This window comes from Equus asinus, chromosome 16 (assembly GCF_041296235.1).
Source record: "Equus asinus isolate D_3611 breed Donkey chromosome 16, EquAss-T2T_v2, whole genome shotgun sequence".
Classification (NCBI taxonomy): domain Eukaryota; kingdom Metazoa; phylum Chordata; class Mammalia; order Perissodactyla; family Equidae; genus Equus; species Equus asinus.
In genome coordinates, this window is record NC_091805.1 from 51,370,927 (window position 1) to 51,398,600 (window position 27,674).

General features: G+C 43.8%; 1 protein-coding gene across 1 annotated transcript; it reads right to left on the reverse strand.

Annotated features, from left to right (window-relative positions):
* Positions 1-2,633: 2,633 nt before the first annotated feature.
* Positions 2,634-26,865, reverse strand: LOC123288017 (NBPF family member NBPF6-like). Its single transcript, XM_070486366.1, has 11 exons — positions 26,621-26,865; positions 20,087-20,301; positions 15,524-15,575; positions 14,504-14,585; positions 13,643-13,764; positions 12,611-12,823; positions 9,720-9,769; positions 8,879-9,093; positions 7,731-7,783; positions 6,774-6,945; positions 2,634-3,813 (listed from the first exon to the last, which is right to left on the reverse strand). Exons 4-7 carry the CDS (start codon positions 14,579-14,581, stop codon positions 9,760-9,762), a joined length of 423 nt encoding a protein of 140 aa, XP_070342467.1. The 5' UTR covers positions 14,582-14,585; positions 15,524-15,575; positions 20,087-20,301; positions 26,621-26,865; the 3' UTR covers positions 2,634-3,813; positions 6,774-6,945; positions 7,731-7,783; positions 8,879-9,093; positions 9,720-9,759.
* Positions 26,866-27,674: the final 809 nt, after the last annotated feature.

The window sequence follows — 27,674 nt, forward strand, 5'->3', positions numbered from 1 at the left end:
GAAGGGGGCAAGGAACAACTCTGGGCCAGGAGAATGGCCCAAATTTTCATGGCAGCCACATGCATAGGAATTTGCATAACACGATTAGAGAACAATAACTGGTAAATTATGGACTCCAATTACTCAAAGTTTCCTTGACTCTTTTTTTAAAATAAAATGTATTGAGGTGAAATTCACATAACCTAAAGCTGACTAAATTCGACTGAACCATTCAGTGGCATTTAGGACATTCAGGATGTTGTGCAATCACTGCCCCATTTACCTTTAATCACAATCACTTCCTGACTGACTACAGTTTGTCAGACTTTCTCTGAAAAAAAGCTGTCTTTCTAAAGTTTTTGAGAAACCTCCACACTGTTTTCCACAATGGCTGCACCAATTTCTATTCCCAACAACAGTCTAGGAGGGTTTCTTTTTCTCCACCTCTATACGGAATGTATAAAATAAACCAAACAAAACAAACAGACTCATAGACACAGGAAATAAACTGGTGATTACCAGAGGGAGGAGGGGTTGGGGGTGGGTGAAATGGGTGAAGGGGATTAACAGGTACAACCTTTCAGTTATAAGATAAGTAAGTCATGGGGATGGAATGTAGAGCATAGGGACAGTAGTCCACAATATTGGAACAACTTTGCATGGTGACAGATGGTAGCTAGACTTATCGTGGTGATCATTTCATCATGTATATAAAGACCAAATCACTATGATGTACACCTGAAGCTAAGACGATATTGTATGTCACTTATACTCCCCCAAATGTTTCTTAAATGCTGTTTTCTTGGCACTGACCATCTCGTGTTCTTTCCAATTAGCACCAGCTCTGCCTGTCTACATTTCTGTGCCTGGATTTGTGTCCATTCAAAACCTCAGGCACTATGTGCATTTTTCCATGGAGTGGACATGGCCATCCAGTAAGGAAGTGAAGGGACATCTTTATGAAGCAGCTTTAGGGAGACATTTGGTTTGCTGAAAGAGGAAAACAGAAAAGGAATATCAAGGGATCCTACAGGAGCACTCTCGGATACACAGGAACACTTTGTTTTACCTTCTTGTTTCTCTTTGCCACAGGCAGTGTTACCACCTACAAACACAGGTTCTTTAACTGCCACACAAGAGGAGCCAAATGGAAACTGGGACACCAGGTTTATGGCAAGGAGAGGGCTTCTATTTTGGGTAACATAAGCCAGGAGATGAGGGTGAGCCCTCACATTTGTCTCATTTCATCTCATGTCCCTGAAAGAGGGGTGGTGAGCGCTTTTAAAAGTTTGTGAGAAATGTGATTGCTTGTAGATGGCAGAGGAAGTCGGTGGCCTTACTGGTCGGAGCTTTCCCACCAGCCTGCATTCGGCCTTGGGATGCTGTTTGCAGGGAGGAGGAGGAGATGATAAGGCACCCAGGTGTGGGACCTTGGCCACTTTTCTCCATGGCAGATAGTGTATTCTGGAGTCAGAAAGTAAGCAGGCAAAGAGTGCTTTGGTTTTAACCTCACATATGTTGGGTTTAATGCAGGGGAACTGAGATCAGGGCTGGCATCAATTCTCCCCTATTGTATGTTCATTTCTCAATCTTGAGGGATTTGGGGGTGATGACTGATCTATCTACTTCCTGCTAAATCAGGGCATAGGTTGTCCCATCTCATTGAACCAATCGTTTAATAAGTAACCTCACGTCTCTTAGACGAATTGCACCAAAGAGAGAGATCCAGACCTAAGAAATGACTGAAGAAAAAACCAGAACTAGAGAGTCAAAGAGTTCAGCTCATGAAAAAATTCCCCTCGAAAGCAATGAGCAAACATAGGGTCACTATAAAATGACATCCTTAACTGAATTAAATGTTCCTGACAAATAATTTGTGGATACGAAGAAACAAAATTTCACATAAATACTCAAAAGAGAACTGGGTACAAAACAGGAAATGAGAAGCTAGAATTAGCAGAACCAAGGAAAAAAATGAAGCAAAAGAAAATTCTCTGAAAAAAGGCTAAATGGCAAGTTTCATAAGGGCAGCATATTTGTTCAAAATTATAAGAGACATTGAGTAAAGAAAGTATCAAGCAGAACAAAAGTGAAGAAAAGATATTGAGAAAGGATCAGAGAGAAAATCATAGATACCTGGGAGAAATAGACTGGAATGGTGAACTCCAAGTTCTATCCTCTTAGAACTAAAAGACTTAAAAAAAAGAAAAACAAATTCCTCTCAAGTTTCAGACCTTCCCAAACTTCCCCACCCCTCAAAGCCAATTCACATACAACTGGGAGAAAATGGATTTACATTCTCCATCTCAACAGAACAAACAGAGCAAGACAATATTTTTTAAAATCTGAATAAGAGTCATTGTGGGGAAGTCCTTTACATTCTGCCAAGCTGTCCGTGCATCAGGGAGCAGAACAAGAGAGTTAAATATGCAACCCCCGGGGGGTCCTGATTCCATCACGGGAAGTCTTTTCAGGACCAACTCTACCCAATAAGAGATGACTGAGGAAATTTTATTCATGGGGGAAGCTTTGGCACATAAGTATGAACAGGAGGAACAAGAATATTTCAATTGACTTAAATCCATATCCAACAAAATCAATCCTGAGTATAATGGATTAGGCTGATGAATGGAAAACATTCACGAGTCCACAGTGACAGTCACAACAGAAACTTTAATGGTACGATAGGGGGAGGGAAAGTTCTTTTCCACAGCACTGTGCCAGCAGCTCCAAGCATAGAGGAATGATGAAATGAGAAAATCTCCAGTGTACAAACAGGAATACGATAAGTGACACACAGCAGGGCTATTTAACGATGGTAAAAATTTCAGAGAAAGATCTTTAGAGAAGAGGATATTCAAACATTCTCAAACCACTACTCATCAAATTACTAATGATAGAAGAGAAAAATGTGTCTTTACAATGAACTGGTCTCGTTAGGCCCTCCAGAACAAAGTGACCCATGCTAGTCTCACAGTAACGGTGGTGGATAAACTAGACATCCTTGGTCTCCAGGGGGCTGCGCTAGGACGCTCACAGCAGAAACTAACTGTATAGTGTTCTTGGCAGAAGGGTGAGTCTGAATTTAATCATGAGGAAATGGTCAGACAACTTCAGAATGTAGACCACTGAACCGGACAACTGACCTGTCCCCTGCAAACAAGGCCACGTCACCACCACCACAGACAACCACAAAAAGGTGAGGAGATATTTTTGGTCCAAAAGGACTAAAGAAATATAATTACATAATCTTTTCAGTCCTTAGGAACCCAAAATATCTCTTCTCCTCTTTGTCATTGTCTTTGTGGTGGCACTGACTGTTGGAAGAAAGGCCAGTTGTCTTGTTCAATGGTCTACATCCTGCAGTTGTCTGATGACCTCATGATGAAATTCAGCCTGCACATTCTCAACAAGAACACTGCATGGTTACTGCTGCCTGCTCCTAGCACAGCCCTGCTGGTGGCAAAGAACGTCCGGTTCGACATGTTGTCTTTTCCCACTTGCTCCTGATTCTGGTTTCGTAGGGGATGGGAATTGAGAGGAGCGAGGGTTAAGGTCTCTCAGAACCGTGTGTGCATCTAGGCATTGGGCTCCTTCGCGATGTACCACAACTGGAGGCTGAGGGGCTGGGATTGCTCCCATCGAAGCAGGCTTTTGGAGTAAACATCCTGGAGAGTGGTTTGTGGTAGTGATGTGGATTCTCAGCAAAGGATCCCTCTGGTGTTCTGTTTGGGCTGGAACTGGATTGGCTGTTTTAGATGTGTTTCATCCAGTGGAAAAGCGACTTTTCATAATGGGGTTTCTTCTTTTCTTGGTTTCAGAAGTACTTGGTATCTGAGAGAGAGAGCAAAAACAACCCAGTGTGAGTGTTTGTCAGGTCCTGCTGCGAGCTGAGCCTGGAGGGCCGGCTACATGGTGACAGAGGCCAGGACTAAGCTGAGCTCCTACTGGGAGGAGGAGCTGAAGGGGAAAGTAAGATCCAAAGTTAGAAGAAGAACCTCCCTAAACTTCCATCCAGTCCATGGTGCAGGATCCAGGGACCCCTGTCCTCGCCCACCAGGAGCTGGTGACGTCTGAGAACAGAGCGTCTGCTGAGCCTTAGCCAGATCCCCACCACCCTATCCTCAGCAGCCACTTCACTCCTGAATCCCCTTCGTCTGGAGCAAAGGGATGGTTGTCTCACACCTCCCAGGGAGGGATGTGCTCAGCATCCATCACACACATTCAGAAGCAGACTGCTGTCGGAAGGAGAGGACCCTTGGCAGAGAGGCACACCCTCTTTCTCTCTCTGTCCCAGTACTCTGGGGAGGAAGGGCAGGCGATGGGAAGAGGTCTGGAATGAAAGAGCCTACAGGGACCTCAGAATATATCCAAATCCAGTTCCAACTTCTGCAGATGAGGAGTGGGGATGCGAGGGGGCTGAGGCCTAACTACAGCCACCTGAGCCGTTATTGACAACCCTCGGGCCAGAAGTCAGGCCTCTCCCTTTGTGTACATTTCAGGGAAGGTGAGAGGAAAGTCTCCAGTCCAGAGGTGTTGACAAGGAGTAGATACTGTTGGGTCACCTTGGCTGGATGAGAGTAAGGCTTTACAGAGAAATATTCTCCAGAGTGACTGAGGAAGAACCCCACAAGGAGAAATTCACAATAGAATTAGCAAAAAAACAGCAAGGAGTATAACCATGGATGCACTCGTTTTCCTTCAGTCCTCCTGTTGATTCCACACCAGGATACACCTTAGGCCATTGCTAGGAATAGTCTCAAGGTCTAGACCAGAAAGTCTCTGAAGGCAATGCGTAAGGCAACTGGTTTGACTAGGTTCTCTTCCACCCGCCCTTTGATTCCCCTAAAGCACTCCCTCGGGAAAGGTTCCTTTTCAGGATTTACGCCAGTGTAAACAATGGCATAAAGAAGCATAAACCTAACTCATTTTCCTAACGTTCAGTTTATTTACTATTATATTTTCTTTAGGGGAATGAATATAATGGTTCTCTTTGAGGATTTTACTTAATGACAAAAATTGATCAATAGTAAAATTTTCCAACTGTGTAGTATCGAACCCATTGGACTTGATTTCCATTTGATGGAATGTGAACTTCAAGTTTTACATTATAAATATGAAAGAAGGGACTGGCATGGTGACGTAGTGGTTAAGTTTGCACCCTCTGCTTGGGTGGCCCGGGGTTCCCGGGTTCAGATCCCAGGCATGGACAGACACCCCACTCATTAAGCCATTCTGTGGCAGACTCCCACATACAAAATAGAGTAAGATTGGCACACATGTTAGCTCAGCTACGATATTCCTCAACGAAAAAGAGGAAGATTGGTAACAGAAGTTAGCTCAGGGCCAATCTTCCTCACCACAAAAAAAAAAAGAAAAGAAAAAAATTAAAGAAAGTATTAAATTCTGTTATTTGTAATAGGGAGGCATTGTTATCTGTAAACTGGGTTTCTATGTAATGTTTATTTCTCATTTTATCTTGTATTCTAAAAAGTTGGAGAAACTCTTTTCCAAGTAGAGTTGTTCTAAAGCGAATCCATTCATCTACCTCTTTTTCTTCTTGATTTTCTTGCATGTTATACAGATAGTACAGTTGAGAGAGGAATACAATTCCATCAAGGACTGATGGACACTCAGACATTTCAATGAAGCACTGAAATGTTTGGCACATTTCTATGCTGAACCTGAGGTCATAGGAGACAAAGGGTTCTTCTTATCTCTAGCTGCATAAAAACCACTTGAGAGCTTTCTAAAAATACTGTGGGTTCCCCTTTCTCCTCCACTCTGCACATCCTATTTGCCACAAGTGTTTATTTTACATGTTTCATAAAATGTCATTTGGGATGGTGTTACCATGTAGATTCCTGACAACACACTCTATGAGACTCTCATCACTGACACCTGGATCCATGAATCTCCTTCTGCTTCTCTGATCCTATCATCTCCACACGATCAAACGTCTGAATAATCTAATCACCCAGAAGTCCTGTTCTCATCATGGTCCAACTATACACATGCAGACTCCTCCCCCCCCCACCTTTGTAGTCCTTCTGTCCTGTGGCCTCATGTTCTTCTTTGCTCATAAGTTAAACGAGGGTCCTATCAGGCACACTGGTTGTTGACATTTACATGATAGTAAAACACTGAGACGTGACTCATGCTTGAAGCTCTAACCCACACATGGAAGAAGTCACTGAGCCTACACAAAGAATGAAACCCATGGCCATTTATGGAGGAGGGGAAACCAGAGCCAGAGCTTTGGCTTCACTGAAACCAAGGGGCACAGGCAGGATGGGGCATCCAGGATCTCGTTTTTAAATCTTCAGAGGGAGGTAGTCACCCCAGAGGAAGTAGAGAATCAGCTTTGAACCCAAAATCATGAGAACAGACCTCCAGAATAATTGAGTAAAACTGTTCCATGTGTGGATGGCCAGAGAAGAGTGGGAGACACTGCTCAGGAAACGCAATTAGCAAAAACACTGCAGGAGATGAGATGTGTCATCTTAAAGAAAGAGGTCTGACAAATACCTACTGTGCCCCTGCTGTACTGGTGGCTGTGAGGTGGTCATGATCCCTTCTCTCTCTCACTTGGGGAAAAATGGCTTGCAGATGCCACTGAGGGACAGGCTGACAGCACAGCTCTGAAGCCCTCCTGAAATCTGTACTTAAAACTTGGTCCAAGAGCCTGCAGAAAGTATATCTCTCTACATGGCCAGCCGTGGTGAGCTTGAAAAAATATGGAGGCTAACTGGGAGACCACTTGGATTTATCTGCTTTATAATAGGAGTACTCACTGGCTGCCTCCAGAGCCAAGCTGACTTGAGGCTCATCACATGGAAAGGCAGTGCTTCTGAGGGGCTCCCCGGAGGCAGACAGATCACAAGGACCGGAAGGAGTCAAATTCTGTTCACTGATGGATCTTGAAGGATTTCATTCACATTCGCCTCCTGCAGCTCCCTCTCCAGACTGGTAAGAGAGGGAAGAGAGAAGAAGAGATGAATAAGGATTAGACATCACAGTATCCCAGCTGGTTCTGATTGAAGGGTGGTCCAAGGGACTGGGGTAAAGCCTGGCTGTCCTGGAACAGGAGAGAGGGAGAGAGAAAAAAAGAGAGTGAGCAGAACGTGCTCAGTACACCGGCCAGACAACGAGATGATGATGGGGCCTGCACTCTCCCTGTAAGGCAGACTCATCACACTCGGAGAACCAATACAATGGCTTCCAGTTTGTGAATACATTGTGCTGAATTTACATATGGCAGCCGAGTGAATACAGGCTTCGGAGGCATTGTGGACTCCCACAGATCTTGTGCCTTCTAGGCCATTTTCTGTCAATACTGTGACCTTTATGTTATTGTTTTTTTTTTTTTTAATTTTTGTCTAGCTCCTTTTCTGGTGACGCTATACCTATGAAGGACCTAAGGCCAACAGTCGGGAAAGCAGACATGCATCTCATCCTTGTTTTAGCCTTCCAAGAGAGAACAAGGGATTTCTTTAAGGGCAGGAAATCCCTGAGACTGCTTAGTTCCCCTTGTCAGATTGAGGCCACAAGTACCACAAAGACAACAGACAACCTCGTTCAAAGGGCTTTGCCATCGTTGCTGGAGTGACTCGAATCAGCACCAGGGGAGGGGCAGTGCTGGTTCCCCCTTGCATGTGAAACCTGGGGCTATTTGGCCCTCAGGGTCTTTCTTTCAGGTACTCTCCCCACACTTTACCCTTGCTTATTAGCCCCTCTTCATTCATTGTTACCTGGGGGGTCAGTGATTCTTGTTCTTCCTCATCTTCATCGTCTTCCAGGTTTTCTGCAAACAAAATTCAGAAATGTCCAGACGGAGATGAAATAGTGCCCCTTCACCCGTTACAGACACAAAGGCCTGCCTGGGCACGGACAGCAATGACCTGTGTATGAGGTCAGGACACACTGAGAGAATTGTGCTGACAGCCCCATGTTTGACTTTGAAGGAATGGCCTGGGAGGGTGCACTGACCCATCAGGCAAAATGTCCTTGATCTGCTGGGTCCCCATGATGGCATGCTCTGAGTTTCACTGGGCAAAGATCAAATATCTTTTGTCTCCAGATCAGCGGGTACTTTTCCAGTTACCCTCTGGAATTCTCTAGTTCTATCCTCTCTCCTTCCACAAAGCAGGTTCCCAGTCTCAGTGACTCTATGTCCTCTCAGAACTCCCACATAGACCTTACTCCTTTCTCTAAAAGGAGGATAAAAAACTCCATGACTCACATCTCCACACATCCCAGGACTTCATGGGGAACTCCAAATTGTCTTTTACAGCATTAGAGGGGAAAATTTTCTTTGTGGAAAGTGTTCTATTACAAATCAATGTGTCTGCCCCCACATTTTAGGATTATAACTAAATAAACTCCAAACGGTTAGGAGTATCATCCTTTTCTGAAGTACGTTCATGAGCCTTCCCTTCTTTAATAGTTACAGCTACCATGCAAGACATCTTTTGACCCATTTTACAGATGAGGAAACAGAAATCCCAGAAGGAGATGTCAATCACTCGCCTGTAGTTATAAAAGCCAGAGCTCAAGCAAGAGCCTGAGGAGGTCATGCTCAGTCCAGGACTCTTTTCACTCTAACAGGCTGCCTCCTGTCACGCCCGCCTTTCTGCAGTGTGACACCGGGTGGAGGCTGCCTCCTGCCCCAAAGGGCACGGTCCCTCAGGGAGGAAGCAGACTCTTGGAGCACTATGACGTCCCCCTGTGCATTTCTCCCCTCTGCTCCCACCCATACAGCCATGGTCCTCTCATGATTCCATGTGCTATGTGGACACTAGGACAGCTGGCGAAATCATTATGAGGGGAGATGCGGAGGCTCTTGTCAGCCAGGGACCTTGGATAGCCTCAGTGCAATCAGGGCATGTGGCCGCCTTACCTGGGCTAAGCTTGTGGACAAGGCGCTCTGCTAGCCTGCATCCCTCAGCCAGTTGTTCTCGGAAGCCCTGTCCCCAGTCGCTGCCAAGGTCACTGTGGATGAGGAGGTCCCTGAGGTGCTGATGGAGGAGGACAGAGACCTCTCTTCCTTCCCGTGATGTCTGGCGTATCTGGGTCAGCTTTCATGCATGATCATGAATTAGGAAGTGGTATTTCCTAAGGCGGGAGGGAAGAGAAATCCTCAGAGTGGAAACAGGGTGATGAGAGATGATAAGGAGTTTGAGAGAGATTTCGGTGAGAATATCCCCAAAAGGCCTTCCCAGTAGAAATCTGCTCATTTTTGGTGGACCACATTTTTTCTTCTTTCCTTTTGCATTTTATACACTGTGACCCAGTAAATACATGCTCCTGAGACACTGGAGACTCTAAGAGATCTTGTAACTTCTAGGCCTCCTTCTCTAAAGGTTGAGACAAAATATGAATTTTTATTTAGTCTGGTGACTTTCCTTGTCATGAAATACCTGCCAACAAGCTCAGGCCCACATACAGAGAGCAGGTATGGATCTTACTCTGGGTTTTGACCCTCTGGAGGAGAAGAAGGCATCTCTGAAGGGGCAGGACGTCTCTAGGCCTGGTTACCTCACTGTGAGTGAGACAGACTCCACATGCTGCAAAGAACATGGACGACCAGTTGGGGGGAGTGGAGGAGACCAGCACAATCAGCCAGTTTTGTGCCTCCTTGCTTCAGGCAAGTAGCTACTTTTGACCTCTGCATCTGTTCTTTCCAGAACCCTCTCTGCATTTGACTTGTACATTACCCTCCTCTGATCCTTCACTGTTACCTGGGGGGTCAGTGATCCCAGTTGTTCTTCAGCCTCCTCTTCATGGATTTCTGCAAAGAAATTGAGAAAAGTCCATTTAGACATTAGCTAGTTCCACTTCACCCGTTACAAATACAGGTGCCTCTCTGGGCCTGGAGACACTAATTATCTCTACATGAGTTCAGAAAGGTGTCATGTTTTGTCTGTAAGGAAATGGGCTGCCATGGTATTCTGATCGATCAGGCAAAGTGGCCCTGATCTGATGGATCCCAGAATGGCATGCTCTGGGTTGAATTGGGCAAGGAGTTAAAAATGGATTTTGTTACCCAGATCAAGAGATGCTTCTCCAGCTTTCCTAGGGGCTCCTCCCACTCTCTCCTCCCTCCTGCCACAAGGCTGGTTCCCAAGCTCAGTGACTCTGTGTCTCATCATGCCTTTCACAGAGAACCTCCTCCTTTCTCTCAGGAGAGGAAAAGCAATTCTGTCCCACGAGTCTCACATGACTTGGACCTTCGTGGGGACTTCCACGTCTGCGTCTACTGTTCACCAGGAAAATTCTCACCTCGTTAACTGCTAAGTATTCTAGAGTAAACCCACATCCCACTACCAGATCTATCATACCCAGGACTGAAATCAACCCCAGTGAGTGACTCTAGCATTGTGAAAGTACACTCATAGACATTCCCTATTGGAATGCTACAGCTAGCATGCAACACATGTGTTAATCACGTTAGAGATGAAGAAACTGAAATCCAGGAAGGATACTTCCGTCCCTCGCCCACTGTTGGAAAAGACAGAACTCAGGCTGGAGCCTGGGAACACCCACGCTTAGCTCAGGGCTCTTTTCAGCCTAACTAGCTGCCTCCTATCATGTCTGCCTTTCTGTGCTCTAACACTCGGTGAAGGCTGCCCCCTGTCCCAAGGGCCATGGCCCATCATGGAGGAAGCAGGCACTTGGAACACCACCCTGTACATTTCTCCTCTCTGTCCTCCCACCCAGCCACTCCTCGTCCTGTCATGACCCCACGTCTGATGTGGAAACCAGGACAAATGGCAAAAACATTACAAGGGGAGAAGTGGAGGCTCTTGTGAGCCGGGGACCTTGGAGAGCTCAGTGCAATCAGGGCCAGTGGCCCCATTCCTGGGCTGAGCTTGCTGACAAGGGCCTGGGACAGCCTGCATCCCTCAGCCAATTGCTCTTGGAAGGCCTGACCCCAGAGGTTGTTAATTTCACTGCGGCCCAGGAGGTCCTTGAGGTTCTGATTAAGCAGGACGGATAGCTCTCTTCCTTCCCATGTCTTTAGGCTTAACTGGGTCAGCTCTCATGCCTGAACTCCAATTAGAAAATCAAACTCCCTATGGTGGGTTAGAAGGGAAAACGTTTAATTGGAATTTGAGTGAAAGGTTCTTAGGACCTCCACAGAGGTTTCTGTGAGAACTTCGCCCATTTGCCTTCAAAACAGAATTTTGGGACATGTTTGGCAAATGCATAAATATTTTTGAAAGTTACATCAGTAGCCAGGCAATACCAGCTCCTGAGGCATTGCCGACTCCAGCGTTTTTGTACCTTCTAGGCCACCTTCTCTCAGTATTTAACATAATACAATTTTTGGGGGGTCTAGTTACCTTCCTTGCTGTGAAATACCTGCCAACGACCTAAGATGAACTCTGCAGTAAGTGGATATGAATCTCACCCTGCCTTTTAACCAACCATCCATGAGTGGACACGTGATGTCCGTGTGTACAGGAAATCCATGAGAGTAGTTAGTTCACCTTGGTTCAGACTAACTCCACAAGTACCAGAAAAAGACTGCACAACCCCATTAAGAGGGCTATGTTGTTGGTTGTGGGAATGACAGGAGTGCAATCTGCAGGTTTGGGTGACCATTGCATCACAGATGTGGTCACCTTTGCATTCTTTGTTCTTTCTAGGACCCTTTCCATAGTTTCCCTGTCCTTTACCCTCCCCTGATAGTTCATTTTGGACAGTGGTTCTCTCTCTTCTACATACTCCGCATCTTCATGATTTTCTGCAAACAAATACAGAAATGTCTAGTCAGACACTGGCCCAGCCCTGGTACATCATCACACCCATATCCTCTGCCCTGAGTCGAGCAAACACTTAAATATGTCCTTTTTTTCACCAAAGATCACAGGGAACATTTTAGCAGCCTTCAATAGGTGTTGCTGAAAGAGTCAGCTTGGCCCCAGCAGACACCCTGGTCTTTGGTGAGACAGATGGGATTATACACCAAGACGAGACTGATGGATGGAATCCCTAGGCCCCGCGGAGGAAAGCGTGTTTGGTGCTTTCGAGAGGCCAGGATCCTGGGTGGTTCATAGAGGTGGGGGTACCAGGGCGCATGCCTTGATTTCAGAGAAAACTCCAGACATGGAAAGACACAGGTATCTTTGTCTTGTTCCTGAGCAAGGACAAGATAGCTCAGAGGTGAGAAGGACCAGAGTCCAGAGCTGAGGAACCATGGTAACAACATCTTCAAAGAGATAGGCAAGACTACCACCCTACTTGGACAGTCATTAATGCTCAGTTCAGGAACTCAATTAGGAAGAAAATTACAGGAGAGAGCAGAGGGCCCATCTTTATAGGAGCTCATGGAGACTCCTGCTGTGCACAAGCATCAGTGGTGGCTGGAAGAGTGTTATGATCTCTTCAATCTCCCCACTCTGGTTTACCTGGTGTTCACCACCCTGTGCTTGGCATTGGGTCCCAGGGTGACAGAGATTTGATCTGGGACTTGGAAGGGTGTACAGCTACTTGACCCACCCGGTGTCTGTGCTTACAACTGAATCTTAGATTCTGATTCAAACCAGGATGGGTCTCCAAGGCCTGCCATCAAAGAGACATTTCTGTACCTGGACAGAGGTGTGAGCACAAAGAACATGGAGGCTACCTGGCAGACCATTCAGAGCTTGTCTTCTTTACAAAAGAGTACTCATGGGCTCCATCCAGGCAAGAGTAGATTTCATGCTCATCAGATGGGATGGTGGGACTGTCGGGAGGGTGGCAGGATTCAGACAAGTCATGGTGACTGGCAAGAGTCAAATACTGTTCATCCAAAGAATCCTGACACGCATCATTCATTTCCTCCTCCTCCTGGAGCTCCCTGCCGAGCCCAGAGGCACAAACATAACAGGATATATTAAACAAGGAAAGACTGGACACCACAACTTCCCAACTGCTTCTGATTGGAAGACTAAGGGAGAGGTCACAGAAGGTAAAGAGGGCACCCCTTGAAATAGGAAGAAGATAACAGTCCTTCTATGACTGCAACTAAGTGAGGCTGCTGTAGTGGGGGGAGGGAGGGCAGCAGGTGTTCACTGCCCTGTCCAGATAATGCTAATGAGGAAGGAGACTCAGCTCTCCTCTATGGCACAGTCATGACACAGAGCACACAACGAGAACCACAGGAGTTCCTACAACTCCAAAGCATAACTTCTGTTCCACTTTTCTTACAGAGGCCCAGTGAGTAAAGGCTCCTGGGGCATTGTGGGCTCCCAGACGTCTTGTGCCTTCTAGGCCTGTTTCTCTCAATACTGTAATACCATATACACACTTTTGTCTAGCTATATGTCATGCTATGAAATCCTCAGCATTAAACAGGCCAAATGTGCAGACAGAAGTTATGCATCTTATCTTAGTTTTCCCCAAACAAGAGAGGACACATGGTCTCCCTGAGTGCAGGAAATCTCTAAGATTGGTTAGTTTGCCTTGTGTCAAACTGATTCTAGGTTCTTAAACTTGAGAAATTAATACCAAGTGGAAACTAACAGGACAAGTCCAAAGAAAATAGACAGCATTCTTAAAAGGGGTAATTCATCGTAGTTTGATGGGATGAAATAGGTCTACTGGTACTTTCTAATTTCCCCTGGATTTGAGATCTTCAGATGTCACCATTGCTTCCACAACCAGGATTATCAGTTACCTGGGGGCTGTTGGCTTGTCTCTTTCCTCATCCTTCTGATCTTTTTGAATTTCTGCAAATAAATTTGGACAGGGCCAGTCATAATAAAAAGTTGCTTCTTGACACATCACCAAGCCAGGGGCCTGTTTAAACACAGGGACATAAGTATTCTCAGCGTGAGAACAGGATAGCCTGAGAATATTCCAGGAGGCCTCAGGTTGGGTCTTCTGAAAAGTGACCAGGCTTCCTTTCCTGAGTCATAGGGCAGACTGTCTCTGAATTAGCAGATCACTACAACGAAGTTCTCTTCCCTGAACCTGGGCAAAGAGTTCTACATATTCTTACAGAGGTCATGAGGAGCTCATCTAGTTGGTTTCTGGAAAGGCTCCTGCAAGATTCTGCTCTAACTCCATCAGATATGCTGGCTGCTGTTGGTTTGGATGAAGTTATACACCGAGACTAGACTGATGGATGAAACTTACTCAAAAATAGGAAAGAATCTATGGTGCCACCTAGAGAACAGGATTCTTGCTCTACAAAGTGGTGGAGGATCCCAGGGTTCACACCACGCATTCAGGGAAAATTCCAGACACATTCAAGAGGTGTTTATCTTTTGACACTTCAATGGCTCCCTACTGAGGATAAACCAACTTAGAGGAGACAGAGACTGCTGTTTGGAGTGGAGCAGGCATGGTAACGGGGATGACAGAGATTTGGCCTGGGACTCGGAAGAGTGTTGAACTACCTGACCCACCTGATGTGTATGCTTAAAACTGAGTCCTAGATTCTGATTCAAACCAAGTTAAGTTCTCAGGGCCAGACTGAAGAGATGACATATCTTGACCTGTACAGGGACGTGGAGAACATGAATATGGACACTACCTTGGAGACCTGTTGGAGCTTTCTTCTCTTGTTGATGAGAGTACTCAGTAGCTGCAACCAGAGCAGAGAAGTCTTCATGCTCCTAAGACAAGAAAACATTGGTGTTGGGAGGCTCGTGTGAACCAGACGGGTACTGGTGACTGGAAGAAGTCATAGGGCCTTCATCCACTGAACCCATCAGGGCTTCATTCACACTCTCTTTTTCCTGTAGCTCTGTTCTCAGGCTAGGGGAAAAAGGATATGATGAAACCAAGAAGGATTGAATGCCAGAGTCCCAGGTGGTCCTGATTGGTGGTAGAGAGAGTGGTCACAGAAAGTGAGGGACAGTCCCCTCAAAGAGAAGGTAAACAATCCTCCTATGATGAGGGCATGTTCTGGCTGCCCCTGAGGGCAGGAGAGAGGGGAGTGGGCGCTCAGTGAACTGGCCAGATAGCACTAAATGAGGAAGGAGAATCAACTCTACCTGTATGGTACAGAAACTGCACTCAGCAAACACAGAGAACCAGAACAGTGGCTCAACCGTGTGCAGAAATGGTGTTGAATTTTACACACTGCCACCCAAGGAACACACGTTCCTGACACATCATAGTTGCCCAGAGACATTGTGCCTTCTAGACTTCTTTCTATCAATATTGTGAAGGACATGATTTTTTTGGTCTGATTACATTTCTTGCTATGAAATGCACGCCAACAAGCTAAATCCCACCATGCAGAAAGCAGATATCCATTTCATCTTAGGTTTAGCCACAGAGGAGAGAACAGATGGATTCTGAGACTACAACAAATTCCCCGAGACTGGTTCATTTCCCTTACGTAAGAATGACAAGTATCACAAAAGCAAATGACAAACTTTTTAGAAGGCTATTTCCTGATTGGTTAAGTGAATGGAATAATTCAACCAGCAGTTCCTGTCACTTTTGCCTTAGAAATCTGTGGCTAGTCTTGACCTCTTGGTCTTTATTTGGGAACCATCCTCATATTTTACCCATCCTCTTCCAGGCCCTGATCATTCCTTGTTACCTGGGGTCCACTGATGCTTTTTCTTCTTTGTTCTCTTCCTCTGCATGATTTTCTGCAGACAAATTGAGAAATTCCAAATTCAGAAATGTCCAGCAGGCACTAAGGAGTTCCATGCCACTCATTGTAAACACAATGGCCTGTCTGGTCATGAAGACATAAATACCCAAGTACAATTTCAGGATACACTGAGAGAATCATACTGAAAGGTCTCTTATTTGTATTAAACGAATGCCCTTTCTTGTTCTTATGATCCATCAGACAGTTTCCCTGATGGCATGCTGTACGTGAAACTGGAAAAAATGTTAGAAACGTCTTTTGTTCCCAAGATCAACATGTACTTTACCAGATTCCCTCTGGACTTCTACAACTATATTGTTTGTCTTGACATAAAGCTGGCTCTCAAACACAGTGGGAACTTTCTCTAAGCAGACCATAAGCAATCCTCTCAGTCTCCCCTCAAGATGTCTAAGGAGACTTCCAGTTTCTGGTCCAACATGTAAGGATCTTGGAAGTCACCACTCCTGTCCTCACAACAAGAAAATAGCTGAACAAACTGAAAATCAACCACTCTTCTTAGATCCATCAGAGAATGAAGGTCAGAGAGCAAACCACTGCCCCCCAAACTGGAGATACAGACAGGCTAGGCAAACACAGAGAATTACGACTTATTGAAGCAGAAACCTAGGCAGGAGCCAGGACCAGAGTAGGAAAACTTAGCATGTATTGACTAATTGCTGGAGACTCAGGGTGGAGAAATTTGAGTTAAAAGCATCAGGGGGCCCAGTCATGGGATAAACCCAAGAGTTCTGGAGAGTTTTATGTCCAGGAGCCCTATCAGTTTCTCACAGTGAAGACAAGAGAAAAATTTCCTTACACTTCTGGCAGCATGAGAGGAAAGTACCTATTGGGAGCTACATCCAGAGCATTTTGTTTTTCTTGACAAAGCCTGCTCTCAAAGAAACTATTTGACCAGAGCCTAACCAACTGGGATTTTACCACATCCCAAGTGACCTTGGGGAAAGGAAATACCCAATTCCAGCCCCTTTAGCCTTCCTTTTCCATGGAAGAGAGCAGAAAGGTGAACCCGGAGAAGCTCCTGTGAATGCCACAGCCCAGGGACACAGGCTGACTCAAAGACTGAGACCTGATCATAGGACTATGGAATTTTTCCACACATACACACACCTTACCAGCACATCCATAGGGATCCTGTATGATAACAGAAGAATATAACTGAAAGGATACAACTGAAAGAACTGCAAGTTCTCAGGCCTCATTTAAGCAGAAATCTCCAGGGACACTCAAGACAGAGGAGGACACAAAAGCTAGAATTCTAGAGGAGATTTAAGCCTCTGACATCCACAGCTACAATAAACAGGAAAACCAGCCTAACCCCTAGCCAGATAAAGACAAAACTTCACACCAAGGCCTACTTACCTCAAATCCTTTACCCAGTATATCATGTTTGGCTTTAACAAAACATTAAAAGACATATTTGAGACAAAAAAACACAGTTTGAAGAAAGAAAATAAGCATTAGAACCAGGCTCCAAAATGGCAGACATGGTGGAATTACTAGACCAGGAATTTAAAACAACAGTGATTAATATGCTAACGACTCCAAAGGGAAAGGTAGACAGCATGCAAGAACATATGGGTAAGGTAAGTAGAAAGATGGGAACTCTAAGAAAGAATCCAAAGGAGATGGTAGAAATGAAAAACACTGGGACAGAAATGAAGAGTGCCTTAGAGGTTCAGCAATACACTGGACACGGCTGAGGAAAGAACCTGCGAGCTTGGAGAAATATCAATAGAAATTTCTAAAACTGAAATGTAAAGAGGAAAAAGAATGACAAGGAAGAGATTATCCAAGAACTTGGAACAATCACAAGATGTGTAAATATGTGTAATGTGACTATCAGAAGGAGCACAGAAGAAGTATTTGAAGCAATAATGACTGAGAATTTCCTAAAAATTTTTTTAGTTTTTGCCGCTCAAAGGTTTTTTTTTTAAATATTGGCAGCTGAGCTAACAACTGTTGCCCATCTTCTTTTTTTCTTCTGCCTTTTCTCCCCAAATGCCCCCAGCACATAGTTGTACATTCTAGTGTGGGTTCCTTTGGTCGTGGCATATGGGATGCCACCTCATTATGGTTTAATGAGAAGTGCCATGTACGCATCCAGGATCTGAATCAGTCAAACCCTGCACTGCCGAGTGGAGCGTGTGAACTTAACAACTCGGCCGTGGGGCCAGCATCCCCTAAAATGAATTAGAGACATTGAACCACAGATCCAGGAAGCTCAGAGAATACCAACCAGGGAAATACCAAAATGCATACACTTAGGAAAGAATCTCATATTCAAAATGCAGAAAATCAAAGACAAAAGAAAAGTTAAATGAAGGCAGAGGGAAAAAATATCTTACCCAGAGAAGAGTAAGGATAAGAGGTATATCAGACTTCTCTGAAACCATGCAAGCAAGAAGAGAAGGGAGTATAAGAAAAAAACCCCGCCCACCTCGAATTCTGTATCCAGTAAATTATCCTTCATAAGCAAGAGAAAAAGACAACATTCCTACACAAATAAGAATAGAAGGAATTTGTCACCAGTAGGCCTGCCGTGCAAGAAATGTTGAAAGAAATTCCTCAGAACAAAGGAAAATGATATAAGTCAGAAACTGGGATCTACACAAAGAAAGGAAGAGCATTTTGAAGCGATGAATTCAAATGCAATAATTTGTCTTTTTCTTGATTGATCTAACTGATAACAGTTCAAAACCATAGTAGCAATAATGGATTTGGATAAGCAGCTTATGGATAAGTGAAATGAATGACAGTAATGCTCTAACGGATGGGTGGAATGAATTGGGAATACTGTGTTATTAGGCACTTGTGCTAGGCATGAAAAAGTATACTGTTCTTTGAAAGAGCACTTGGATGATTTTTAAATGTACATTGCAAACTCCAGGGCAACCACTGAAAAAGATGAAAGAAAAAATAAAAGTACAGTTGATATGCCAAGAGAGGAGAAAAAAATGGAATCATATGAAATTCTTTTTTACAACCAGAGAAGACAGAAAAAGAGTGGAAGACAAAAAAAGAGAAACCAAGAAAAAGAACAATGAATATAAAACAGTAACTAATATGGTAGACATTAATCCAAGTATATCAACAAAAACCTTCTAAGTCAGTGGTCTAAACGCACCAAGTAAAAGATAGACTGTCAGAGTGGATGAAAAAATAAGACTTAATTAGAAGTTGTGTATAAGAAATCCACTTTAAATAAAAAGACACAGATATAATAAGAGAAACAGGATGGAGAAAGATATACCACGCTATCACTGATCAAAACAAAGCTGCGGTAGCTCAAACAATTTCAGACAAAGTAGACTTCAGACGAATGAAAATGATCAGGGATACAGAGGGGTATTATGTAACAAAACGGGGTCCATTCTCCAAAGACATAACAGTTTTTAAGGTGCACCTAGGAGAAGAGCAAGAAAATAACTGAGGCAAAAACAGAGACCTGCAAGGAGAAGTAGATGAATCCAGTATTACAGTTGGAGATTTCAACACCCCTCTGTCAGAAACAGAGAGATCCAGCAGGCAGAAAATCAGGAATGATATAGTTGAAACACACAGCACCATCAATCAAATTGATAGAATTGACACTTCTACAATTCTTCATCAAACCAGGGAAGAAAACAGATTCTTCTCAAGCTCACATGGAACATTCTCTAGGGCAGGCACTATGCTGAGAAGAAATGAGAAAAAAGACAGAAGATACAGGTTACTCATATGAAAAATGAAAGAGGGACTGGCACTACTGATCCCATGGACATCAAATGGATAATCAAGGAATGTTAGGAACCGATCTGTGCCCTGAAGTTTGAAATGGATCCATTACTTGAAACACACAGTCTACCAAAATTCCCACAAGGAGAAACAGATCATCTGAATAGGCTTATATCTACTACAGAAATTGAAACAACGAAAGAATCTTCCAAAACAGAAAGCACCAGGCCCAGATAAATTCACTGGTGAATTCTATCAAATATTTAAGGAAGAAATTAGGCCAGTTCTCTACAATCTCTTCCGGAAAATAGAAACAGAGGAAATACATCCTAACACATTCTATGAAGTCAGCATTCTCCTAATACAAAAACCAGACGAAGATGTTACGAAAAGGAAAACTACAGGCCAATCAGTCTCACGAACATAGGTGCCAAAATCATCAACAAGATTTGACAAATTGGATCCAAGAAAGTATAAAAAGAATTATACACCACAACCAAGTGAGATTGATTCCAGCTATGAAAAGGGGGTTCAACACTCAGAACTCAATTAATGTGATTCACTGTCCATCAGGAAAGAAACATCTAGTTGGACCACTGTGGCCTGTACCCAGTGCATTTCTCCTCTCTGTTCCCACCCCGCCAGTGCTGGTCCCGTGATGGCCCCAAATGGGACATGAGAACCAGAGCGACAGGTTAAAAAGAAAAAAAATCCTTGTGAGTGGAATCTCTTGGAGCAGCTCAGTGCAATCAGGGCACACGACTGCCTTACCTGGGCTGAGCTTTCGGCCAAGGCGCTCCGCCAGCCTGCATCCCTCAGCCAGTCGCTCTTGAAAGCCCTGACCCTGGAAGTTGGTAGGGTCATCGTGGGTGAGAAGGTTCCTGAGGTGCTGCTTGAGGAGCACAGAGACCTCTATGCCTTTCTCTATGGTTTGCCGTAACTGGGCCAGCTCTTGAGCCTGATCTTGGATTAGGACATCATATTTCCTAGGGTGGCACAGAAGAGACCATTTAAACATGCAAAGAGTCGAACCATAGATTATAAGATTTTTAATGGAGATTTCTGTGAGAACATTCCCCAGGGAGCTATTGTAGCAGAATTCTGGCACATGTATGGCAACCTGCTGGTGCCAGCCCTGATATCAGTCCCCCTACATTAAACCCAGCATATGTGGGGCTAAAACCAAAGCACTCTTTCCCTGCTTACTCCCTGGATCCAGAATATACCATCCGCCATGGAGACAAACAGCCAAGCTCACCCACCTGGGTTCCCTATCATCTCCTCCTCCTCCCTGCAAACAGTGTCCCCAGACCGAATGCAGGCTGGTGGGAAAGTTCCGACCAGCAAGGCCAGTGAATCCCCCCACCATCTACAAGCAGCCACAATCCTCACAAAACTTTAAAAACCCCCTCTCCTCCCCTCTTTCAGTGAGACGAGATGAAATGAGACAAATGTGAGGGCTCGCTCTCATCTCCTGGCTCATGTCACCCAAAATAAAACCCCTTTCCTTGCCATAAGCCTGGTGTTCCAGTTTTAATTGGGCCCCTCTTGTGTGGCGGGTAAAGAACCTATGTTTGTAGGTGGTAACCATCTGATGAGCCAACGGGAAGCTCTTGTCCACGGGTCCATGGCCCCAGGCCAACTGGGATTTCCTGGGAAGCAGTCCAGCAGCCACCTAGGTCATTTGCCCTAGGGACTGCCCCCAGCACTTTTCATCTGCCTTGGAGCCACTGACCCTAGGCCCATTTTCTTATGGCAAGGAAACAGGTTCTAGATTGGTTTGTTTGCTTCTTCTTCCTTCTGGGAAGTCGATGGACTCTGAAATAGAGTAAGTTGCCTCGGAGATGCCCGTGAACTTCCTTCCCCTCTTTTGGGGTCCCCTCCATTCATGGAAGGGCTATCTGGGGTCCTTTCCATTCACGGAGGGGCCGTCTGGGCGCGCATTTGGAGTGGGAACAGTTGTAGGACTTTCTGCCCTCCATCTGGGAACTGGTTCGCTGGTGTCTGGTTTTTCTGTGTCTGGATCTCTGTGTATCAGAATGGGAAACATGCTGTCTGTCGCCAAGCAGAGCTCATTGGGGTTAATTCTGAGTAGATGGTCTAATTATAGTTATAAGCCAACGTCTGAAACAGGTGATTTTCTTTTGTGACACTGCTTGACCACAATATTCTTTAAACTCTGGAGAGAAAATGGCCAAACAATGGATCCTTATGTTAGAAAACTTTTAGAGAGCTGTCTTCATAAAGCGCTGTTGTATTGGTACCTATGAAAAGACCAAATTAAAAGGAAAATACAATGACTAATCTCAGAAACGTAATCAAACTTGGGGTCTCAGCTTCTTCTTGTGGTCTCACAGATGCAAATGGAAACATCAAGTTAACAAAGAGAAGTGAAGAAGGGAAGAGTGACAGAACTCACTCCAACAGGATGGCAATCTTTAGTCATTAAAAAGAAAGAGTAGGGTGAATAGAAGAGACACAAAATAAAGTCAAAACGAAGCTTCTACTAAAACACTGCCTAAGGTTGGATGGGCTAAAGGGACCCCCTATTGGCCCCCCAACATTAAAGAATACCAGACAAACCTGTTCTATTTACCCCAGTTTGAAAAAATTTTTAAAAGTCAGTAGGCAGAAATCACAGCGAGAAACCTATCAACACTTGTTTGGGGCAACAATTAGGCTGCTCAGGTTGGTACAAGTATAAAGATTAAAGTGTTTACCCTAATATTATATGAGGAGGTTATGTCAACTTTGCCTGGATGTTTTTTGGGAATAAATATTATGCCTAGCTGAGAATGCATTCCCTACATAATATTGTAATGCCAAAACTTGTGAATGGAATTCTAATATAAGTTGTAATTAGGGGTACAAGAGTTGAAAAAATTAAGATAAAGGTTTGTAAAAGTTGGTGTATGTAAATAGACCTTCTGTAAAACTATTACATCTGTTTTGCTGGATTGTATTATAGATTCTGTTGTGGGAATAAACATTATGTGTCGCTGGGGAACGTGTCCCTTGCCTGATATTGCAAGAGCTTATAAACCCACCCTTCAGGCTCTGTGAATTGAAGATGTAGAGGAGATCTCACTTTACAATGGCCAAAATGAGGCAGTTTCAGTTTACTCAGATACATGCAATCGGAACAAGCCAGCTACAACAGGAAGCCTATTTTAATCTTTTGATGCTTCTAAAGATAATAAGAAATATTTTACTGCCTCTTTAAGAGAAAAATAATCAAATAATTAAACATGCCAGGGCAGAAGCCAAGCCTGCTGCTTCTTTCTCTTCTCTCACTGACATTTGCCACTTCAACTCCCCCAAAATGCCTGATCTGAAACGAAACAACTGAAAATAGGGAAACTTTTGAGATAATTTGGAATTATAATGGCCACTCTGGGGAACCGCTGTTTCAGATGAGTCCACCTGAGGGGTCACCCTTCAAAGAGAGGATTCAAAATCTCTTATAACGGAACACAGTCTTTAATTAACATACAGAACCATCTAAAAGACAAAGCTATTTAACGGGATGTAAAATGAACTTTGGTAAATAAAAGCCTGTTTAAGTTTGCTGGTTTGATTTAAAATAGACATGTTCTCAGAGTTATCAGCAGCGGATATAATGCAGACATTCGGCCTGGGTTTACTCGTCAAATGAGCTCATGCTCTCTCTCTTACAAAATTTGTCAACAAGAGTAATAACTTAGAATAACAGCTCATTTTGTTCGATGTCTCATGAGGTTTTCGTAGATGATGTAAATATAATTGTTGAGAACAGGTAAACCAAATAGATGTAAAAGGATAAAGTTTTATCAGAATAAATTTCCTATATTGTTTTTGTCGGGTCCTTAGTCACAGACACTAGGGTTTTTCTTACAAATATATCATTCTCTGCATTCACCTAAAATTCTTTAACTGTCACTGTGGTTAAAGGGATAAGTAAACATCGTTTCATAGGGACCTATGATATTATATGGGTAAATGTCATTGATATAAATGTTTTAAAAATTGTGTAAAGTTACTATAATTCTGACCTGTCCTGATTGTCAGCCATAATTCTGGTTGTTGTCTCGGAATGTTATGTGTCACCAAAAATAGCCAAGTTTCTTTGTCAATTGCCATTATTAAGTCTTTTATTATTTACAGACAGTTTTTATTTTACTCTGGTGTTTTTACAAATATCTTTCATCTTTAAAGAAATTCACGGAAAGGATTCTGGGGCTTACTCTAGAATACAGGTTTCTGAGAAAGTTTCAGATAATAAAACTAAACTGGGTAAAACTTTGCAGAACTCTAATGGGATAACTGATGGCCTCATGAAACTGCCATCCGAAAATCAAGAATTGGTTACATAAAACTAAGTAAACTGATAGGGATAATTATAATTTTATGACACTTGGAAATATTGGCCTGGTCCCTTGCTTATGGGTTCCCAGAAACCTGGGAAGGTCAAGTAAAGAATGTCACTCCCACTGGCAGGTACAAGGAACCTCAATATTTTGGGGACCTGTGAAGAGAGGAATTCACCCAAATCTGTAGGTATTGGCACATGGAATCTGATGACAAGTGCTTGGTCTGGCTTTCTTAGCCTTGAGAAGCCTTTAAAATTCAATCTGAGATTCCTTATAAGAACTTCCAGCCAAACAGATTTAAAAGAGCCGATACGATCAATTGCTATTCTTGCTGTACTTATGTAAATAATTGGGCCAAATTTATTAAAACTAAACTTATTTTACAGCCCAGTTATTCTTCATTTGGCTATGCTTGGTAAAATGGAGGGTAATTTTAGAGAGAAAAATTATGTTTCAATACAGACTAAAATACACATTCATGAATATTAGATTCTGGCTCCATTAATTATCTTTGAAATTGTTGTTTTACATCTGTAATCTGGACTGGATCCTGAATTCATCTACTCTCCTCAAATATCTGAAATAACAAATCTCCAAAATAATGTTTTCCATTTTTTTCCGTCATTTCCATTTGCAATCATTGAAAACTAAACCTGCCGTTTTCCTGAAGCCTTTAAAAGTGAACCTGGAGGACTTCATGTAAACTTAGGAGAGATTCATGCCTGCTGCTGTGTGAGCCACTCAGAAAGGTACCTGAGTGCCCGAGGACACCATCAGAGACATTTCAAGCCACAAAAAATGGTTTGACTGTGGGGCCAGCCAGATGGCACAGTGGTTAAGTTCACACGTTACACTTCAGTGGCCTGGGGTTCACTGGTTCAGATCCTGGGTGTGCACCTTTGTACCACTTGTCAAGCCATGCTGTGGCAGGTGTCCCACATATAAAGTAGAGGAAGATGGGCAGAGATGGTAGCTCAGGGACAGTCTTCCTCAGCAAAAAGAGGAGGATTGGCGGTGGATGATAGCTCAGGGCTAATCTTACTCAAAACAAGAAAATGCTTTGACTATGACTTCCAAGAATCTTAATTGACTTCCGCCTGGGCTCATGAACTAATTAATAATTTGCTCCAACCATTAACATTCTTTCTTTTCTTTCTGTTTCTCTGGAAATGCTTCTTATTAAATACCTGGTTACTTACTTACATAATACAGGCCTAACTTTAGGAGCCCACCTGAATCGCCACCTTATTAAACGATTGGTTCAATGAGATGGGACAACCTATGCCCTGATTTAGCAGGAAGTAGATAGATCAGTCATCACCCCCAAATCCCTCAAGATTGAGAAATGAACATACAATAGGGGAGAATTGATGCCAGCCCTGATCTCAGTTCCCCTGCATTAAACCCAACATATGTGAGGTTAAAACCAAAGCACTCTTTGCCTGCTTACTTTCTGACTCCAGAATACACTATCTGCCATGGAGAAAAGTGGCCAAGGTCCCACACCTGGGTGCCTTATCATCTCCTCCTCCTCCCTGCAAACAGCATCCCAAGGCCGAATGCAGGCTGGTGGGAAAGCTCCGACCAGTAAGGCCACCGACTTCCTCTGCCATCTACAAGCAATCACATTTCTCACAAACTTTTAAAAGCGCTCACCACCCCTCTTTCAGGGACATGAGATGAAATGAGACAAATGTGAGGGCTCACCCTCATCTCCTGGCTTATGTTACCCAAAATAGAAGCCCTCTCCTTGCCATAAACCTGGTGTCCCAGTTTCCATTTGGCTCCTCTTGTGTGGCAGTTAAAGAACCTGTGTTTGTAGGTGGTAACACTGCCTGTGGCAAAGAGAAACAAGAAGGTAAAACAAAGTGTTCCTGTGTATCCGAGAGTGCTCCTGTAGGATCCCTTGATATTCCTTTTCTGTTTTCCTCTTTCAGCAAACCAAATGTCTCCCTAAAGCTGCTTCATAAAGATGTCCCTTCACTTCCTTACTGGATGGCCATGTCCACTCCATGGAAAAATGCACATAGTGCCTGAGGTTTTGAATGGACACAAATCCAGGCACAGAAATGTAGACAGGCAGAGCTGGTGCTAATTGGAAAGAACACGAGATGGTCAGTGCCAAGAAAACAGCATTTAAGAAACATTTGGGGGAGTATAAGTGACATACAATATCGTCTTAGCTTCAGGTGTACATCATAGTGATTTGGTCTTTATATACATGATGAAATGATCACCACGATAAGTCTAGCTACCATCTGTCACCATGCAAAGTTGTTCCAATATTGTGGACTACTGTCCCTATGCTCTACATTCCATCCCCATGACTTACTTATCTTATAACTGAAAGGTTGTACCTGTTAATCCCCTTCACCCATTTCACCCACCCCCAACCCCTCCTCCCTCTGGTAATCACCAGTTTATTTCCTGTGTCTATGAGTCTGTTTGTTTTGTTTGGTTTATTTTATACATTCCGTATAGAGGTGGAGAAAAAGAAACCCTCCTAGACTGTTGTTGGGAATAGAAATTGGTGCAGCCATTGTGGAAAACAGTGTGGAGGTTTCTCAAAAACTTTAGAAAGACAGCTTTTTTTCAGAGAAAGTCTGACAAACTGTAGTCAGTCAGGAAGTGATTGTGATTAAAGGTAAATGGGGCAGTGATTGCACAACATCCTGAATGTCCTAAATGCCACTGAATGGTTCAGTCGAATTTAGTCAGCTTTAGGTTATGTGAATTTCACCTCAATACATTTTATTTTAAAAAAAGAGTCAAGGAAACTTTGAGTAATTGGAGTCCATAATTTACCAGTTATTGTTCTCTAATCGTGTTATGCAAATTCCTATGCATGTGGCTGCCATGAAAATTTGGGCCATTCTCCTGGCCCAGAGTTGTTCCTTGCCCCCTTCAGACATTCCTACAACTTCCCACCAGACGCCCAGCACAGAGCCCACCTTACTTGAGCTTCTCCACTAACGTTGACTTCTCTGTCGGTTTCCCCTCCTGGAACTGCAGCTTCTCCCCCAGCACCAATTCAATGATGTCATTGCATGCTCCACACTCTGAGGAAAGACAGAGAGGCCGGCCTCAGTGGAAACTGGCCATGCTGCTGTGGTCACTGCCTGCAAGGGAGGAGGCAGGCTCCATCTTCTTCTCTCAGAGAGAAATACAACCCCAGCACCAGGCTTCCACTGAGATTTCCACATCCTATTGCTCAGCCTCCCAAATACATGGCATTTGGTCACTCCTCATTTGAGAGTTGAGCAAAAAGAAGCTCCCTGGCAGAGAAAGTGACCAGACAAGATTAGCTGGTGTTTGGCAAGGTCAGAATTCACATGTCCTGAGACTGACCTCGAGTCCTGGGCCACTTTACCAAGACTTGCAGCCTCTTGAGTAAAACACTAAGCAGCGGCATGAAGTAGCGATCCCTGTGTGCTGGGGAAGGCCCCTGGGCCTACTGATGGTTGGGTCCTCTGAGCTCAGAATTTCAAGGACAAGTACCTTCACGATGAAATATAAATGTATATGAATGCAAATCTGAAAAATACAAGTCATGACCATCAATCCCTGAAGGAAATAGGCACAGGCTGTAAAAGAAGTTGTTTTCAATTCAAAGCAGTACAAGAAAGAACTAATAAATAGTGTTTCCTGAGTGTAAAGAATTGTTTTAGTAACTTTACAGAAATAACTCATGTAATTCATTGCAACCACTCAAAGAAGTAGGCACTATGACAGCGCCATACTAATGGAGGAGGAAACTGTGAAGCTCAGCAAAAACCACAGCTTGGATCTGAGTCCAGGAAGATTGGCTCAGTCTTCACCAATGCACTGTGTTACCTCGCCACAAGATCTTGGGTGACATCTTTTTTCTTCATCATCTTCAAAATTTGTTTCCTACAGTTATGTTACGCCTATAAAAAAAAGCTGTAAGGAAAACTTAGTCCTTCTCAAAACTTCATCTCTTCACTTTCTTAAATAGCAGGTTTCAATGTTTGCTTTTCTCTGCGTCAGTC

Coding starts and splice junctions, on each gene's coding strand:
- LOC123288017 (XM_070486366.1), bottom strand. CDS start 14,581: ATGAAGACTTCTCTGCTCTGGTTGCAGCTACTGAGTACTCTCATCAAC. Junction 13,765..14,503: donor AGCTCCAACAGGTCTCCAAG/GTAGTGTCCATA, acceptor GTGTTTAAACAG/GCCCCTGGCTTGGTGATGTG. Junction 12,824..13,642: donor GACAAGCCAACAGCCCCCAG/GTAACTGATAAT, acceptor TGGGCTCGGCAG/GGAGCTCCAGGAGGAGGAGG.